Source organism: Oncorhynchus mykiss, chromosome 25, assembly GCF_057628025.1.
Source record: "Oncorhynchus mykiss isolate SJ-2025 chromosome 25, ASM5762802v1, whole genome shotgun sequence".
In the NCBI taxonomy this organism is placed as follows: domain Eukaryota; kingdom Metazoa; phylum Chordata; class Actinopteri; order Salmoniformes; family Salmonidae; genus Oncorhynchus; species Oncorhynchus mykiss.
In genome coordinates, this window is record NC_143046.1 from 68,803,758 (window position 1) to 68,824,190 (window position 20,433).

At 42.1% G+C, this 20,433-nt stretch overlaps 1 protein-coding gene across 7 annotated transcripts in view; it reads left to right on the forward strand.

The window, feature by feature from the left end:
• The window catches only part of LOC110505634 (serine/threonine-protein phosphatase 2A 56 kDa regulatory subunit epsilon isoform), a 79,583-nt gene that overhangs the window by 21,745 nt on the left and 37,405 nt on the right, over positions 1 to 20,433 (forward strand). The window contains exon 1 of one of the 7 annotated variants that reach the window (XM_021584982.3): positions 2,721 to 3,042. The exons of 5 other annotated variants lie outside the window; for them this stretch is intronic. Coding sequence is in view for 1 of the 2 variants with exons in the window: in XM_021584981.3 (XP_021440656.2) it covers positions 2,960 to 3,017 (58 nt within the window). In the remaining variant the exon portion in view is untranslated. Of the gene's footprint in view, positions 1 to 2,720; positions 3,043 to 20,433 lie in introns of those variants that run through there. One more of the 7 variants, XM_021584981.3, reaches the window with a different exon arrangement.

Below are 20,433 nucleotides of genomic sequence, written 5' to 3' on the forward strand. Positions count from 1 at the left end.
TGGATTTATTTTAACTAAATATGCAGGTTTAAAAATATATACTTCTGTGTATTGATTTTAAGAAACGCATTGGTGTTTATGGTTAGGGACAGTCGTGCAACGATTGTGCTTTTTTTGAAAATGCGCTTTCTTTAAATAATCCCCCTGAGTTGCATAGATTATATTTAATGATTTGTTATCTTAGTGTATACCCTCTGTCCTTAAATTAACACCTGCATGATAGAAGGTGCAAATATATTGGCCACAATAATTCAAAATTATTAAACGGAAAGATTGTCATCTTTGCGTGAGTGCCTTTTTAGCCTCTTATGGATCGGGGAGATGCTAGCGTCTCAACTGGCCAATTGCCATTCAAATAAAATGCTATAAAATTCAAACTTTCATTAAATCACATGTAAGATACTCAATTAAAGCTACACTCGTTGTGAATCCAGCCAACATGTCAGATTTTAAAAATGCTTTTCGGCAAAAGCATAAGATAGCCTGCACCCATCTGCACCAGCAGTAAACAAAGGAGCTAGCGTAGCAGGCGCTACACAAAACGCTGAAATAAAATATAAAATATGCATTACCTTTGACGAGCTTCTTTTGTTGGCACTCCAATATGTCCCATAAACATCACAATTGGTCCTTTTGTACGATTAATTCCGTCCACATATATCAAATGTCCAGTTATAAAGCGTGTTTGATCCAGAAAAAAACAGCTTACAAAAACACAACGTCACTACAAAATATTTCAAAAGTTGCCTATAAACTTTGCCAAAATATTTCAAACTACTTTTGTAATACAACGTTAGGTATTTTTAAACGTTAATAATCGATCAAATTGTAGACGGGCAATCTGTATTCAATACAGGAATGAAACCAAACTAGCACTGCTGTTCACGTCTTGCGCAACTCACAAATGTGTCCCCAGTTCCCGAGTTGGCCTACTTCTTCATAGAACAAAGGAATAACCTCAAGCATATTCCAAAGACTGGCGACATGTGGAAGCGGTAGGAACTGAAAATGGGTTCCTATTAAATATCCAATGGCAAAGACAATATAGTGAACAGAGAGGGGGGGGGAAATCTGAACAGTTAGTCCTCTGGGTTTTGCCTGCTACATAGGTTCTGTTATACTCACATACCTGATTCAAACAGTTTTATAAACTTCAGAGTGTTTTCTATCCAAATCTATGAATAATATGCATATCTTATATTCTTGGCATGAGTAGCAGGAAGTTGAAATTATGCACGCTATTTATCCAAAAGTGAAAATTCTGCCCCCTAGCATTAAAAAGTAATGGCACCAAAAAGTAAATATATCCGATTCCATTTTAGTGACAGCTTTTTACTTCTAATCTCCTCCATTTCTATAACTCCTCAAAGGAGCACACCAAGTAATGTAGATCAAGGAGTCCAGTGGTTTATTAACTTCCAGCAAGTTGTCTCAAATCATAGTCTTTTAGGGCCAGTTAAAATAACCAGTGAAATGCAGCAGCAGAGCTTAAATGCATTGAAATGGTGTGTGTGTGTGTTGTGGCCTGTTAGCTGAGCTGCAGGGCCTGGGTTAATCTATCCATCTAGGTTGTGGAGACTGGCGATGCCTCGTCCCTCCACGCTGCTCCGCCACATGCCCTCTTTAATCATCCACTGACTGACCTTTGACCCATAGGGGCAGAGTGCTTTAGTTTGTACTCTGGAGAGTGGTGAGACTGGGAAGGAGGCCTATCAGACTTCACCTGCTAGTCACAGCCAGGGAAATGAAATGGTTTTCCTGGAACTTTATCAGAACCTCTTAATGTTTCAGTTCTTTTGAGTTTTCTTGAAAGTGGAAAGGGGACAGATTTTCACTCCGCATCAACAATGATACACATTTTTATTTGCTAGGCTGCAGAGCCCATGTCCTCAACAAGAGCACCATTTTATTCCTAGATGTTTTGTTCCCGTTATGGATGCCTCCGTCAGTGTGCAAGTCAGGAGTTTTGTTGTGGTAGTTCTTTAAGAGCCACTACACAGAGAGTTAGAGGGATGGTGATGGTGACAGAGAAAGAAGTAGTATGAGCCTGGAGAAAGGATTAGTGTGTCCTAATGCTCCATGGCAGAGGGAGGAAGAGGAGTTTCCAACACTTGGCCAGGTCAGGGCAAACCCTTTTCCCTCATTCCACATTTCCTAGATGAAGTTGAGAATCCCTCTTTCCTCTTTTTACTGAAGTCTTGGTGGAGTGATGCCAATGTTAAAGGTTAAAAGCAGTCAAACTTGATTTTCCTGTGTTTTAAATATATTTCCACAATGAGGGTGGAAAAATAATGATAATGCCCCTTTTAGTGTAAGAGCTGTTTGAAAAGACCACCTGAAATGACAGCTTGTTTTGGTGGTATAGGTGACTTGCCTTGGTTAATAGACTAATAAGAAAGAGTTCCAAACCGCTCTGCCAATTTTTGTTTTCCCCTCCCCACTCAGACCACTGACATGTCCTAGCTTAATTCTTGCTTTAGAAATTGCTCTTTGCTAAGAAGCTAATTGTTTTTTTTTGACCATTTTTAATTGAAAACAATCCCAGTAAGGTACTTAAATGTTACCCAGAAATGATTTTATATTGAGATAAAAGGCTGCATTGCACCTTTTTAAGGAAGAGAGCTGGGGAGATGCCTGTTTTTAGGACCACGTCTCTGTGTAATACGTATGCTGGTTCGCTGTCTCTGACCTCGTGAGCAGAATTTTAAAAAGAGGTGAGCAGAAATAGAATGAAGACTGGAACATGGTGTGGGGTGGGTGTAAAGCACCGGCCGTAGAGCCCCCCTCTGCTGTTTCCTGGGCTCTGCCCCATGCTCCCCTCCACACCCTCCCCTCAGGGGTAACCTGATCCACGAGGTGTTTCTTTAGACTTCCAGACCGACTCGCTCCAAACAAGCAGCACAGGGGAGCGTGGGCCCACTACAACAACAAACTGATTTTTACACAATCATGTTTTTATATGTTTTGTGAAAGATTTTTGGCTGATGGATTCTCCAGCGGTACGGAAACCTGCTTGAGTGAGTGTCCGTGGTGCTGCTGGGGGTAAGAGTGCCTTAGTTGGCCTGCTAGGTGCCCTCTACGACTTGGCCAGCAGGGCTGGTCTGTCTGTGGGGCTGAGTGGAGAGAATGGAGTGGAAATGGCAGAGGGACATGGTTTACTAGGCTATAGTAGAGATGGAGAATGGAAAGAACGAAAGAGGGTTTGACTGAGCTTTTAAGTGGTCCGTAGGAGAAAGGTGGATCTGCCTGTACAGCAAGCATCTCTGAGTGCTGGTATAGAGGTGAGTCGTACTGTGGATGGGCAGTAGCTTCTCTGTTTGCCACACAGCTACCTTCCTCTCCTGTTGGCTATCTGTCTTCCAGAGGATGTTGTGGTAGCCAGGCAGGTGTTGCTGCAGGCAGGGCTGCTGCTTGCAGGTGTTTTCAGAGTTGTGCTTGTTAAGGGCATAGTGTGGTGCCTATGGCTCGTGGAATGATTGCTATGTGATTTTCCCAGATCTCGCTGCCCCTCTCAGCTGTTGCAGTGTGTAAAGAGAACCTTTGTGGGGACAGCCCTAGATTAGAGTGCCTTTTTGAAAGGAGAGGAAACATATTTATCACATACACTGGATAGTTGTAGTAGGGCTGGACTATATGTCCAAAATATCATATCACCCTAGGGTGGCAACACATACATTCTACGTGATTTCAATGGGTCTTTCTCCATTCTGATTGTTTTATTCTGTTTAATTAAACTTCAACTAAAAATAAATGATCAATTTCTCAACTTCCTGTATTAATTTGAGGTTATTTCCACATTGCCACTTAGAGCTGCACAATATGAGCAAACAATCTAGGCCTTATTTTTAACCAAATGTTGCAATTACTATTTGACTCACGATTTAGAGAAAAATACTTGTGTGAACTGTTGTAATCATGGAAATGGAATGATTGTTCAAATTCTATAGTTAGAATATAATCGTGTGCGCTATGAATATAGTGTTTGACATGACAACGAATGAAAAATGCCAGGAAGAGTTATTGTGGAGGCGAAAGAAACACACACCTGTTCAGGCGAGGTGCTGGCTAGTGGAGTGGAACACTTGGCAAAAGAAAAGGAGTGCTGCACACTGTAGGAGCTCAGATGCAATAATTTCATAACCAACGTTTTGAAAGACAAGCTGTCATCAGGGTATATTGACAAGCACTGCGGGTCACTAGTTTATATAGTTTCAAAGGACACACACAGGTGTCTGTAATCATGCCTGGTTGTGGCTTGATAGCAATGGTTATTTACAGATATAAACTGAACATATAAAACACATGAATGGGTAGCATACAATCATAGATACAATTTGGCTACATAAGCTTGCAAACATTTACAATGTAGCAAAGTCACATTCGCAAGAATGGCTTTGGATCCAAGTTGACGTTGAGACCGAAGGGAGCAAGGCTCTTTAAATTAAATATCCAGGCAGCCTCTCGTTTAAAAAATGAATTGTCAAGGTCACCTCCTCCTATGGAGGGGTGACGTGTTCGATGCCGATACAACGTAAGGACGAAGTCGTGGTTCGCTTCCAAAAAGTGGGCAGCAACTGGGTACATCGAGTTTTTGCACCTAATGGTACAACAATGCTACGAGAGGAGGAAGAGTTATTGTGACAGGGTACGAACTAGTGTTGTTTCCTAGGGGACCCTATAATCTTTGGCTAGATTGAATGTTTTCTCTTAGCTACTTCATGTAGCTAACACATTCATGCTTAACGTATTCTTTGATTTAGAAGATACTATTGCACAAACATACTGATTTAGCTCTACACCATCACTGGTATTATCAGGCAGTGTATATATAGCTAGTTACGTTTGCTCTGACTCAGTACATTTATTAGCTAGCTAGCCAGCTAACTAGCGATTAGCATTAGCGGCCAAACCAATTTAGGCCCAACTTGCTAAGAAAAGACAAACTAGCCATTTGCAGATGTAAGAAACACAAACTAATAGTATAATTATAGAACACTAGTGGATTTATATTAAGAAGCAAAGTGAAAACAGCGTTGTCATTAACGTTGTTGCACATGCTGCATTGTAAAAATGGACGTTACACACGGCGTATCACATTTAACAAACCAAACATTCAAATACCTTTTATAGAAGGTAACGTAAAAACCCAAACCAGTTTTTACGCATCAGGCGCATCAATACCGGTATATCGTAAAATACAGTATACTGCCCAGCCATAAGGTGCAGTGAAATGTCTCTACTAAGAGGTGATGTGATTTTTATTAGTGATAACAAATGAACAGTTGCTTTACAATGCCTAAGATGCTTTCATTGGCCTAAGTTAAAACAAATGATATTGACTGGTCATGTAGTGTTACCATAGTGGGGAGCCAAGTTTGCATAGGATGATTACATCAGTCAATGATTGACAGTAGTTCATAATGATACTTCAGAGAAGCTTCCATATGAGGACACATAAATGGGCAAATAGCTGAAAATATTACAAATATTTAGGCTTGTATCAACATTTACTCTAGTCATTCATTTGTATAGTGGTTGACTGAATTTAATTTATTTTTAAATTCCAATCTGCTTTGGTATTTTATTATACAGAAAGGTCAATGTAGAGAGGAGATAGATACTAAGAGGGGCACACAAAGGGCTCAGGTGAGAATTGTAATCCTGTTGCAAAGGGGATGTGTGGTTCAGTTGGGTGTTTCAACTAGGCCAGGGGTTCTTAAACCTTTCCAGCCTGCGACCCAAATGAGAAATTGTGTTTTACTGGGCCCCAAGCTTATAAAAACATAAATATCTGTACATTTCATTGCCCTTATGCCTGAAACAAATGTAATATAGACAAATAACAATGAAATACCCATATAAAAAGCATTTCATGTAAATGTTTCCCCATTTTTAAAAACACATCTTTCTAGGTTGGAACTGTTGCTGTTAAAATACAATAAATCATTTTCATTCTGAACTGAAATAAACTGATCACATCACACAGATGTAGACCAGAAAACACACGCACTCCTAATGAGAGGTGTGTGTGTGGCTGGTTGAAGTTTTCAACAAGTCTATTCTGGGCTCAGTTTTTGACAGTGCAACCCTGAGGTCATGCTTAGCATTCAGTCTGTTTCTGTACTTGTTTTTTTAAAGTATGCCAGTGTTGAGAGCCCTGACTCGCATAGTTATGTGGTGCCAAACAGGACCAGAACATCTACTGCTTTCTGTTAGGCAGGAGACCGCTTCCTGCTGTAGATAAGCAGAACTGTGTGTGTGTGCCGCAAAATAGCATCTTGCTTCAATGCGTTCATTCCAGTTCAGAATTAAATTGTTTAGTTGTATTTTAACAGCAACAGTTCCAACCTAGACTTGTTTCACCAATCATTTCTAGAGTAAGATGTATAATAGGCCTGATCATTTTTCGTATGTGTCTCATTTCAGGAAACTAGGCGTATGTTGCGGGTCACTACTTCACAGGAGAGCCGTTTGAACGGAAACTATAAAAAATAAAAAAAATGCCTTCTGGAACATGTGAACTTTCATGTGTCTTAATAACAAACTTGTATGCTGTCTGTAAATGTGAATACAAAAGCCAGTGAGAATGCAGAGCGCCAAATTCAAATAAATTACTGTAAAAATCAAACTTTCATGAAATCACACATGTAAGATACCAAATTAAAGCTACACGTGTTGTGAATCCAGCCAAAATGTCAGATTTCAAAAAGGCTTTTCGGCGAAAGTAAACGATGCTGTTATCTGAGGATAGCACCTCAGTAAAAAAAAAAGTTATTTTACCCCTTTTTCTCCCCAATTTCGTGGTATCCAATTGTTAGTAGCTACTATCTTGTCTCATCGCTACAACTCCCGCACAGGCTCGGGAGAGACGAAGGTTGAAAGTCATGCGTCCTCCGATACACAACCCAACCAAGCCGCACTGCTTCTTAACACAGTGCGCATCCAACCCAGAAGCCAGCCACACCAATGCGTCGGAGGAAACACCGTGCACCTGACAACCTTGGTTAGCGTGCACTGCGCCCGGCCCGCCACAGGAGTCGCTGGTGCTCGATGAGACAAGGATATCCCTACCGGCCAAACCCTCCCTAACCCGGACGACGCTAGGCCAATTGTGCGTCGCCCCACGGACCTCCCTGGTCGCGGCCGGTTACGACAGAGCCTGGGCGCGAACTCAGAGTCTCTGGTACAGCGCCCTTAACAACTGTGCCACCCGGGAGGCAGGAGAAGCATATTTCAACCCTGCAGGAGCGACACCAAACGCAGAAATAAAAATATAATTACCTTACCTTTGACGAGCTTCTTCTGTTGGCACTCCAATATGTCCCATAAACATCACAAATGGTCATTTTGTTCAATTAACTCCGTCAATATATATCCATTTATTTGGCGCGTTTAATCCAGAAAACACCGGTTCCAACTTGCGCAATCTGACTACAAAATATCTCTCAAGTTACCTGTAAACTTTGCCAAAACATTTCAAACTACCTTTGTAATACAACTTTAGGTATTTTTTTACTTCTTGACACACCCATCCCGTTAGCGGGATCATTTTCATCAACACCCGCTGAATTGCAGCTCGCCAAATTCAAATTAAATTACTAAAAATATTTTATTTTCATGATCACAAGTGCAATATAGCAAAACACTGCTTAGCTGGTTGATAATCCACCTGGCGTGTCAGATTTCAATACAGCTTTTCGGCGAAAGCATAACAAGCGTCTATGTAAGGACATCTCTCTCAGTAGACACAACATTACAAACACTAGTAGCCAAGTAGATTGGTCACGAAAGTCAGAAAAGCAATAAATTAAATCGCTTACCTTTGATCTTTGGATGTTTGCACTCACGGGACTCCGTTACACAATAAATGTTCCTTTTGTTCCATAAAGATTATTTTTATGTCCAAAATACCTCCATTTGTTTGGCGCGTTATGTTAAGAAATCCACAGGCTCGAGCGGTCACGACATCGCAGATGAAAATTCCAAATAGTATCTGTAATGTGCACAGAAACACGTCAAATGTTTTTTATAATCAATCCTCAGGTTGTTTTTAAAATATGTAATCGATAATATATCAACCGGGACTAGCTTTTTCAATAGGAGCGGTAGAGACAATGGCTGCCCCACTCTGTTGCGCAAGCAAAACTCTCAAACACCCAGCTATCCACTGACGTGATGTGATCTTTCTCGCTCATTTGTCAAAATAAAAGCCTGAAACTGTCTAAAGACTGACACCTTGAGGAAGCCATAGGAAAAGGAATCTGGTTGATATCCCTTTAAATGGATGCAAGGCATCCAAGGGAACAGAGAGCTTTCAGGAAAAACAGCACTTCCTTGTTGGATTTTCAACAGGTTTTCGCCTGCAATATCAGTTCTGTTATACTCAGACTGACAGTTTTGGAAACATTTGTGTTTTCTATCCTAATCAATTCAAATCAAATCAAATTTATTTATATACCCCTTCGTACATCAGCTGATATCTCAAAGTGCTGTACAGAAACCCAGCCTAAAACCCCAAACAGCAAGCAATGCAGGTGTAGAAGCACGGTGGCTAGGAAAAACTCCCTAGAAAGGCCAAAGCCTAGGAAGAAACCTAGAGAGGAACCAGGCTATGTGGGGTGGCCAGTCCTCTTCTGGCTGTGCCGGGTGGAGATTATAACAGAACATGGCCAAGATGTTCATAAATGACCAGCATGGTCGAATAATAATAAGGCAGAACAGTTGAAACTGGAGCAGCAGCACGGCCAGGTGGACTGGGGACAGCAAGGAGTCATCATGTCAGGTAGTCCTGGGGCATGGTCCTAGGGCTAAGGTCCTCTGAGAGAGAGAAAGAGAGAATTAGAGAACGCACACTTAGATTCACACAGGGCACCGAATAGGACAGGAGAAGTACTCCAGATATAACAAACTGACCCTAGCCCCCCGACACGTAAACTACTGCAGCGTAAATACTGGAGGCTGAGACAGGAGGGGTCAGGAGACACTGTGGCCCCATCCGAGGACACCCCCGGACAGGGCCAAACAGGAAGGATATAACCCCACCCACTTTGCCAAAGCACAGCCCCCACACCACTAGAGGGATATCTTCAACCACCAACTTACCATCCTGAGACAAGGCTGAGTATAGCCCACAAAGACCTCCGCCACGGAGGGGCTATTATATGCAATTATATGCATATTCTAGTTTCTGGGCCTGAGAAATAGGCAGTTTCAAACTAGTATGTTTTTTTTAGCCAAAAACAAAAATCCTGCCCTTAACACTTAAGAAGTTAACGTAAATAATTGATAAAATTGAAGAAGGGATGATCTGTGTTCAATACAGGAGGAAAACACGTGCCTCTATCTAACAGTACACTTCAAGTTACCCTCCTTCTGGATGGCCGTACTTCTTCATTACACAAAGGAAAAACCTCAACCAATTTCTAAAGACTGTTGACATCCAGTGGAAGCGGTAGGAACTGCAAGAACGTCCCTTAGAAATCTGGATTCCCAATGAAACCCCCATTGAAGAGAGTGACCTAAAAAAAAAACTGAATGGTTTGTCCTCTGGGTTTTGCCTGCTAAATAAGTTCTATACTCACAGACATGATTCAAACAGTTTTAGAAACTTCAGAGTGTTTTCTATTCAAATATACTAACAATATGCATATCTTATCTTCTGGGGATGAGTAGCAGGCAGCTGAGTTTGGGCATTTGGACGTGGAAATACTACCCCCTGGTACCAAGAAGTTAAGACTCTACTATGCAAGTAACCATTTTGGGTGCGTTTCTATGTCTACTCTCGTCTGACTGTGCCAGAGCGCAGAATAACTGATAAATTTATGAACGCTCAACACCCATTGAATATGACCGGTGTCAGTAAACATTGGCAAAATAGCGTTATTAAATTGTTGCCAGCAGCACAGTTGGTTACCATCGCTCTGGATTACATAACAGCCTAACCAGCTCTGCTAGGGTGACTAAAATTGTCAGAGTGGGGTGTTCTCTAATTTCTGTTTGGAAGTAGCTAGCAAGCTAGCCAATGGATCAACCCTACACATCGGCCAGAGGATCCAGTGTATGCTCTGATTTTACGAATGGACAACCTGATAGCACAGTTGCAGTCACCAACGCTCTGGATAATTTAACAGCTTTACCAGCTCTACTTGGGTTAGTAATGTACAGTGAGCTTTTCTCTCATTTGTGTCTGGAAGTATTTAGCAAGTTAGCTTGGGTGCTTGACTGCTGCTGTTAGTACCGAACGCTCAACTCAACCCTTAAAGAGATGGGCGGGGCTAAAGCTTAAGCGGGTGTGAACGATGCTGAATGGGTGTAGATCAAGTAGCGCTCTCTAGTAGTAGTACCAAAACATTCATTTTATTAAACCTTTTATTTAACTAGGTAAGTCAGTTTTAAGAACAAATTCTTATTTACAATGACGGCCTATGCCAGCCTAACCCGGACGACGCTGGGCCAATTGTGCGTTGCCCTATGGGACTCCCAATCACGGCCAGTTGTGATACAGCCTGGAATCGAACCAGGGTCTGTAGTGACGCCTCCTGCACCGAGATGCAGTGCCTTAGACAGCTGCTCCACTCCGCATAGGTTCTTCCTCAACTGTAGTGTATGATAACATTTTCTAGCTCTGAGTCTCTACTTTTATCCAATGTAAAAAAACATGTAAAAATGTTTACTTCTTAACCTGTTAGATCTCTAGGGGCGCTATTTCATTTTTGGATAAAAAACGTTCCCGCTTTAAGCGCGATATTTTGTCACGAAAAGATGCTCGACTATGCATATTCTTGACAGTTTTTGAAAGAAAACACTCTGAAGTTTCAGAATCTGCAAAGATATTGTCTGTAAGTGCCCCAGAACTCATTCTACAGGCAAAACCAAGATGATGCGTCAACCAGGAAATTAGCAGAATTTCTGAAGCTCTGTTTTCCATTGTCTCCTTATATGGCTGTGATTGCGCAACGAATGAGCCTACACTTTCTGTCGTTCCCCCAAGGTCTTAGCAGCATTGTGAAGTATTTGTAGGCATATCATTGGAAGATTGACCATAAGAGACTACATTTTCCAAGTGTCCGCCTGGTGTCCTGCGTGGAATTCGGTGCGCAATTGCCAGCTGCTTGTACTTTTCCATTTGATATAGGGGAGAAACCATGCGTCCAAGAACGATATATCAATGAAGAGATATGTGAAAAACACCTTGATGATTGATTCTAAACAACGTTTGCCATGTTTTCAGTCGATATTATGGAGTTAATTTGGAAAAAAGTTCGCGTTTTGAGGACTGAATTTTCAGGTTTTTTTGGTAGCCAAATGTGATGTATAAAACGGAGCTATTTCTAATACACAAATAATCTTTTTGGAAAAACTGAGCATCTGCTATCTAACTGAGAGTATCCTCATTGAAAACATCAAAAGGTAAATTATTTTATTTGAAGGCTTTTATGTTTTTGTTGAAATGTTGCATGCTGGATGCTAACGCTAATGCTAACGCTAAATGCTACGCTAGCTAGCTACTTTTACACAGATTATTGTTTTCCTATGGTTGAGAAGCATATTTTGAAAATCTGAGATCACAGTGTTGTTTACAAAAGGCTAAGCTTGAGAGATGGCATATTTATTTCATTTCATTTGCGATTTTCATGAATAGTTAACGTTGCGTTATGGTAATGAGCTTGAGGCTGTAGTCATGATACCGGATCCGGGTTTGGGAGATCAGAGAGGTTAAGACCATTTTGAGCTGGTCAGTCTCATGTACTGTTACTTAGGGTTGCACGATCAGTAGCTAGCTAGCTTTGGCTAACGTTAGCTAGCTACATGGGGATTTTTTTTTAAAGAGACACTCGCATCTACTACTATGAGAGGGAGTACTCCCTCCTTGCTGCTTATCACCGGTTATGAAATGACAACGACAATGCCTTCCTTGCTAGCTGACTTACTCTTCCACTGTCGAAGCACTGTTTCCTGAAGCATTCTGTCCTGTTCTGAAAGAACTCCCTGGGTTTACCGCCATGCTGTGGATGTTTGGTCAGGATGTTTTCATTTGTTAATTTTGAGAGACTCATTACTAAGCACTTCCCCGCACAAAACCAATTGTGGGCACTCCTCGTTATTTCTGTTTGTTTTAAGCCAAGAGAAACTCGTCTCTGTATTTGCGTTTCATCGAGATTGATCTGTCAGTACTTGTGGCTAGCTTGAGTCCATTTGATGACCGTGGTGAGTGATGGCGAGTGGGAATGAGAAGTCGGTGGCTGACAACGTATCATCTGCTGCTGAAGGACAGCGCTGCAGCGTGTGGATCGCAGAGTGATCTTCAAGATAACTGCCGATTTTTAAAAGATCCAGTAAACCGCGAAGCACACAGGCATCTCCCACCCACTCGTGCAGCTGCCAAACTGAGCAGAGACACCGCTGCTAAGTAGAGAGCGCACTGAAGAATGCATTTGCACCTGGCCAAATAAATTCCGGTAATTAATGATACATTTACTGACACGCCACAACCTATATTTTAAATACGACCGGTCTATACGAGACTGGGGCGCAATCCTCTCACTCAAACACACCTCCCTAACCCTTACCTGGCTGGGTGTCTTATCTGCAGCTCAGAGACTATGGAGACTGTGTGTGGTTCTCCCTCTGTGTTGTGATGGTCTGCCTCTCTCTGCATACATACATACAGTACATATTGACCTTCAGTCTCTGGCACGGTGTTGGCCTGGTCACCTGCTGAGCCCATCTGTTGGAGCCTCTCACTCTCTCTTGCAGCTGTAACTCAAGCCTGACCAGCCAGTCACACACACTGCTTTTATTGAGTGGCCCGGGACTTTGCGTGTCTCTGTGTGCGTCATTGTAGTGTATCCTTCTCATTTAACTTTTAATTCCGTTTTCCATTGATGGTCTCCTGCCTTGCTTCACATGGCAGCCCTGACTGTAATGCCCTGTTGATTACTTGTGATTGGCCGACAACAATTTACATGCGCCACTCTGTATAGGCTATTCTGAACAGTGACAACATGCTGTAAACTTTTTATCCATTGGCGTGGAAATCTTCTGTGAAGTCAGTGTTCCCAAACTGGAGATTTAAATGATGTAGGATCTTCCAATTCTGGTTTATCGACTCCACCACTCGCCATCGTACGGAACTATTTCCCGGTTGAGCTTCACAAAAGGATAGTTTGAAATACGCCAGTTACGATGAGAATTATGATTACAACGTGCGCATAGGCTATAGTTGTTTTAACGAAATGGCCTAATGTTTTTTTCAGCTCAGATTTACTTGAGGCAATGGCATACAATGCAGTGTAGGCATTAGAGGTCGACTGGTTAATCGGAAGGGCCGATTTTTCAAGTTTTCATAACAATCTGTAATCTGCATTTTTGGACACCGATCATGGCCGATTACGTTGCACTCCACGAGGAGACTGCATGGCAGGCTGACTACCTGTTATGCGAGTGCAGCAAGGAGCCAGCTAGCATTAAACGTAATCTTATAAAAAACTATCTTAACATAATCACTATTTAACTACACATGGTTGATATTACTAGCTTATCTAGCTTGTCCTGTGTTGCATATAATCGATGCGGTGCCTGTTAATTTATCATTGAATCATAGCCTACTTTGCCAAACGGGTGATTTAACAAGCGCATTCGCGAAAAAAAGCACTGCTGTTGCACCAATGTGTACCTAACCATAAACATCAACACCTTTCTTAATCAATAAACAAGTATATATTTTTAAACCTGCATTTAGTTAATATTGCCTACTAACATAAAATAAATTAAACTAGGGAAATTGTGTCACTTTTGCGTTCTGTGCAACAGAGTCGGGGTATATGCAGCAGTTTGGGCCGCCTGGCTCGTTGCGAACTGTGAAGACTATTATTTCCTATTAAAGACAGCCAACTTCGCCAAACGGGTGATTTAACAAAAGCGCATTTGCGAAAAAAGCACAATCATTGCACGAGTGTGCCTATCCATAAACATCAATGCCTTTCTTAACTCGATACACAGAAGTATATTTTATTAAACCTGCATATTTAGTTAAAAGAAATCCAGGTTTGCAGGCGATATTAAACTAGGAAAATTGTGTCACTTCTCTTGCGTTCATTGCACGCAGAGTCAGGGTATATGCAACAGTTTGGGCCGCCTAGCTCGTTGCGACCTAATTTGCGTCATTATGACATAACATTGAAGGTTGTGCAATGTAACAGGAATATTTAGACTTATGGATGCCACCCGTTAGATAAAATATGGAACGGTTCTGTATTTCACTGAAATAATAAATGTTTGTTTTCAAAATTATAGTTTCCGGATTTGACCATATTAATGACCTAAGGCTCGTATTTCAGTGTGTTATGTTATAATTAAGTCTATGATTTGATAGAGCAGTCTGACTGACTGGTGGTAGGCAGCAGCAGGCTCGTAAGCATTCATTCAAACAGCACTTTTGTGCGTTTGCCAGCAGCTCTTCGCTGTGCTTCAAGCATTGAGCTCTTTATGACTTCAAGCCTATCAACTCCCGAGATTAGGCTGGTGTAACCAATGTGAAATGGCTAGCTACTTAGCGGGGTGCGCGCTAATAGCGTTTCAATTGGTGACGTCACTCGCTCTGAGACCTTGAAGTAGTTATTCCCCTTGCTCTGCAAGGGCCGCGGCTTTTGTGGAGCGATGGGGAACGATGCTTTGAGGGTGGCTGTTGTCGACGTGTTCCTGGTTCGAGCCCTGGTAGGGACGAGGACAGGGACGGAAGCTATACTGTTACACTGGCAATACTAAAGTGCCTAAAACATCCAATAGTCAAAGGTATATGAAATACAAATGGTATAGAGAGAAATATTCCTATAAACAAAACCTAAAACTTCTTACCTGGGAATATTGAAGACTCATGTTAAAAGGAACCACCAGCTGTCATATGTTCTTAGCAAGGAACTTAAACGTTAGCTTTTTTACATGGCACATATTGCACTTTTACATCTCCAACACTTTGTATCTGCTTTATTTAAACCAAATTGAACATGTTTCATTATTTATTTGAGACTAAATTGATTTTATTGATGTATTAAGTTAAAATACAAATAAATAAATACATTTGTCCGATGTAATCGGTATTGGCTTTTTTTGGTCCTCCAATAATCAGTATCGACCTCTAGTAGGCATAGGCTTAGTGTTTTTATCTTTTACATTTTTTAAACGTATTCATTCGGGTTCACAGTGTGGACCGAACTGAGGTCCCCGTACCGAACAGTTCAGTATGAGTACTTTTACTTAGCAATGTTGCTTCTGCCTTTTGCTTCTAGCTTTTCTCAACCTGCAGGTCTCTGTTTAACCCATCTTTTTTTAGTTGGGTTAAAAGGGAAAGGTAAGGAAATGGCAGACAGCGGGCTGAGTTGGAGATATATCACCATGCATTGGAGTTGCATCTTAGTGAGTCCATGTCTCTGAGACAACTTCTAGTACATTATGTCCCTGAGGCTCCAGTCTCATCAGTAGATGTCTCCTATGAAAGGACCCTGTTTATTTGGCGATGATGACTGAGCTCTCTGTATAGGCTTGCACTCTGCTCAATAGCTTTAAGTGACTATCACATTAACTTTGAACATTTCCTGTGGTGAACTGTTAAACTACTCTCGTTCTCCATCTTTGAGAAGCTCAGCTTTCTCCACATTAATTAAACACCAGTGTCTTCATTTAGTCTGCAACGGGAGCTAAGATGATGCTCCCATCCCTGTGCTGGGGCTTGTCAGATTTCTAGAGTTCACTGCACTGGATTGAGCTCAACTCCTTGTGCTGACCTAGTCGGGGCTGGGCTATGGGCAGGGTGCTGTGGATTGCTGTGCTCTGCTGGTATGGGCTTGACATCTGAAAAATGTCAATGTCATTTTAAATGAAAGTTTCACCGTATTTGTGTAAGTGCTGAGCAATGTTCTATAGATTCGGTTTTCAATGTGTATCGAAACCATTTGCTGTTCAAGCACAGTTTGACTACTTTTGCATCGTCATACCAACTGTATTTCTGGTTGCTTGAATAGCTACAATACACATCAAAACAATTAAGGACCCCAGGAATCTATAGAACGTCACTCAGAGATGCACAAATAGGATATAACAGAAACGGGTTAAATGTTTACATGGCGCTGATCTTTCCTATGTAGTTTATTGGGGAAAATTGGGATTGAGACATGCTGAATGCTTTATCTTCAGTGGTGTGAATCTGGGCCCAGCCCAGGGTTGTGTTAGGATAGTCTGGCAGGGATGGGTTAGACTTGGACTCTCACCTATTTTCCACTCCTAAATATATACTTTGTTACACATTGGACTCTTGGATTGTACTGTGTTGGGCTGTGTCCTGGGCAGAGAAACATACTCAGTATTGTAATAACCTGAGATGGTAGAGCTGGTATCTGAATGGTGCTGCTTGCCAAGTCTGGGTGTTCCATGCCATTCTAGGCGTTCCATGCCGTTCTAGGCTGTGCTCCCTGTCATGTGCGGCACTGTTGTGGTCAGCTGAGCGGTGTTCCCACTGCTGGGTGGACAATGTGTGCTGTGTTGTGGGCAGGGCTGTCATGTGTAGGTTTGTTCAGTGTGGTTTGGTGTACTACGTCAGAGGGGTATCCTACGAAGCATGCTAGCTCTACTCAGGCTAGTCCAACTCTGAACTCTTCATTGAGGCAATGTTGAAGCATCAATCTCATGGGCGAGTGCCACATTTTCATTTGTGCTGAAAACTTTTCTTTCATTGAGAGAGCTTCCAAATTCAGCGGGCTGTGGTGTGAATTAGGCATTTAGAAGTGCCTTTTATTATATTACTTATCGTTAATGCGATCTTTGGTGTGCTTATCAGTGCAAACACAAGCCACTTTTCTCCACTCCTATTGCTCATTCTATTTGTGGAATAGCTTGTTGCGTTGTGGATGTAGACATAATCCATAGATGGGTTTTGTGACCTCTAACCCTGATAATTTGCCTGTTAAACCCGTATGCTCGCAATGGCTGCCAGTCTTTACTTGAATGGGAACTACCATCTATGGATTGTCTACAGTTTGGAAAAACAAATGCTGTCATTACTAAATGTCAAGTGAACTGTTTTTTTTAAACATTTTATAGAGAAATCATTTAAATTAAAAATTTAATCAGTTGTCTTCCTAAAATGAAGGGAAATGAACCTAATCAACCTAATCAGTTGTACAACTGAATGCATTTAACCCAGCCCCTAAGGACAATGACACAATCTTTGCGAGAGGGAGGGTATCTAATTTAATTGATCCTCAACTCCCACTTCATTCAAGCTAAATTGAGTTTGCCTGCCCTGGAGCAAGTTAGTTCTGAAGGATTTGTTGCCATAGAAATATAACTGACTTTCGTTTGACTGGTTGTCCTGATTGGTTTTCGCCAGGCATAATATTACCAAACACTGCATTCCACAGTAAGAACCTCATACCAACGGTTAAGCATGGTGGTGGTAGTGGGATGGTTTGAGTATGCTTCGCTGCCTCAGGATCTGGACGACTTGCCTTAATAAAAGGAATCATGAATTCTGCGCTGTATCAGAATTCTACAGGAGAATGTCAGGCCATCCATCTGTATGCCGAAGCGCAGCTGGGTCATGCAGCAAGTCAATGATCCAAAACACAATCAAGTCTACATGAAAATGTTTAAAAAGCAATACATTTGAAGGTTTTTAATGGCCTAGTCAAAGTTCAGACCTAATCCCAATTGAGATGATGTGGGAGGACTTGAAACGAGCAGGTCATGCTTGATAATCCACAGATGTCGCTGATTTAAAGCAGCTCTACATGCAAGTTTGGGCCAAAATGATCAACAACTACAGGAAGCATTTGGTTGCAGTTAAGGTAGCACAACCAGTTATTGAGTGTAAGAGGGCAATTACTTTTTCACGTGAGATTTGGGTGTTGCATAACTGTTAATTAAATAAATAACATAAGTATCCATTTTGTTATTTGTGTACTCAGGTTCCCCTTTATCTGATATTAGGTTTTGGTTTAAGATCTGATACCATTCAGTTCCAAAAATAGAGAGAATCAGAAAGGAGGAAAATACGTTTTCACGGCACTGTAAAAATCTCAATTTAATCCAATTTAAATTAAGGCTGTAAAACAAAATGTGGATTTTTTTCCCCCCCCAATTATTCTTTTAGATAATTTAAAATGGATTACGTTTAGATTTGTCACTGACCTACACAGTATTGCATAATGTAAGTCGAATTATGTTTTCAGAATTTTTTACAAATTAATTGAAAATGAAAAGTCAGGAGTCAAGTATTCAACAGAGTGAAAAGGAAGCCTGTACAGAATACAAATATTCCAAAACATGCATCTTGTTTGCAACAATTCACTAAAGTAATACTGCATAAAATGTGGTAAAGCAATACATTTCTTTGTCCTGAATACAAAGTGTTATGTTTGGGCCAAATACAACACCATTACGGAGTCTACTCTCTATATTTTCAAGCATAGTGGTGGCTGCATCATGTCATGGGTATGCTTGTAATCGTTAAGAGTTTTAATTTTTTCGGGATAAAAAAAACAATGGAGCTAAGCACAGGCAAAATCCTAGACGTAAACCTGGTTGTCTGCTTTCCACCAGACACTGGGAGATTAATTCATCTTTCAGCTGGACAATAACCTAAAACAAGGCCAAATCTAGTTGCTTACCAAGAAGACAGTGAATGTTCCTAGGTGGCCGAGTTCATTTTGACTTAAATTCACCCCAAAATCTAGAACAAGACCTGAAAATGGTTGTCAAGCAACGATCAACTACCTATTTGACAGCGCTTGAAGAATTTTGAAAAGGATAAGGGGAAATGTTGCATGATCCAGGTGTGGAAAGCTCTTGGTAAAGTCTCTAAGCAATACTCTCAGCTGTAATCGCTGCCAAAGGTGCTTCTATAGAGTATTGATTCAGGGGTGTGAATACTTAGGTAAATGAGATTTCTGTATTTAATTTCCAATAAATGTGCAAAAATATCTTAAAGCATGTTTTCACTTTGTAGATGGGTAGAACAAATCTATTTAATCAATTTTGAATTCAGGCTAACACAATGTGGAATAAGTCAAAGGGGTATGAATACTTTGAAGTCACTGTATGATAGTGTGTGTGTGTGTGTGTGTTGTGGCAGACCAGGGGGTTTGGTCAAGACGTTTACACAGATCAGACACGGACAGAGTAGGATTAGCTCGGTTTCAAGGGTGTTTATTAAATATAAATCAAAAGAAAAGGATAGGTCTCCCCCATGAGACCCTCTCCGGGCTCTGGGTCTTGCTGTATCCTGTCGGGCACAAAAACTGAACTCCTGTTAGCTCGGGCACCGTCTCCAACTATACGGAAGTCACCTTTCTTCCCCCAGGCCTTCCCCTTCTGGCAGCTTTATGGGACTCGTACAGCTGGTGAGCAATCAGCCCATGATTACCCACCAATTAGTCCTGGCCAGAGAGCCTGTCGAGACCTGGCACGTCCAACAGAGGGAGCCATTGCCTCGTGATGTAGACTCTGTCTGCCACCAGGCCTCGACCAGTCGGGGAGGGGGCTGTCGTCGGTGCGACGTGTCTCCCTTCTCGACAGGCAATCCGCGTTTCCATGCTTCGCCCCTGACCTGTGCACAACAGAAAAAGAGAAGCGTTGAAGGGACAAGAAGGGACGTTCCCCCGTCCGATCAAATACCCCAGGTACTCTACCTCCTTGAACCCTAGTTTGCATTTCTTGGGGTTCGCTGCCAACCCGCCTTGCCTGAGCTCGTCCAACACCACCTGGAGGTCCGTCAGGTGCTCTTCCCAACCTTGGCTGTGGCTGATGATGATATCCAAGTAGGCCGCTGCGTACTACTGGTGGGGTCAAAGTACTTTGTCCATCAGGCGCTGGAATGTGGGTGGGGCTCCGTGGAGACGGAACTGGAGCACCCGGTACTGATATAGTCCGTCTGGTGTCGGAAACGCTGTCTTCTCCCGGGAGGAGTCTGTCAACGGTACCTGCCAATATCCTTTGGTCATGTACCGGGCCTTTCCCAATCGGTCGATGAGTTCATCCACCATTGGCATGGGGTAGGCGTCGAACAAGCTGATGTCGTTCACACCCCGGAATTCATTACATAAGCGCAGGCTACCGTCCGGTTTGGGCACCAACACGATGGGGCTGCCCCATGCACTGGGACTCTTCAACTACCCCCATCCTCAGCATAGCCTCCACTTCTCGTTTCACAGTCTTCCTTTGGGCCTCCGGAATCCGATATGGACGTTTTCGTACCGTTTCCCCGGGCCAGGGCTTCTCGGAGAACACCGCCATGTTCCGATCAATGAGCTCCCTGAGCGCTTCCTTCTGGGCCGGGTTGAGGTCCTCATTGCTCGGGACCACCACTGGTACTGTTGGCGTCCTGGGTCACGACCATAACATGGCCAAGGCTGTCCTCTCGTGCCACTTCTTCAATAGGTT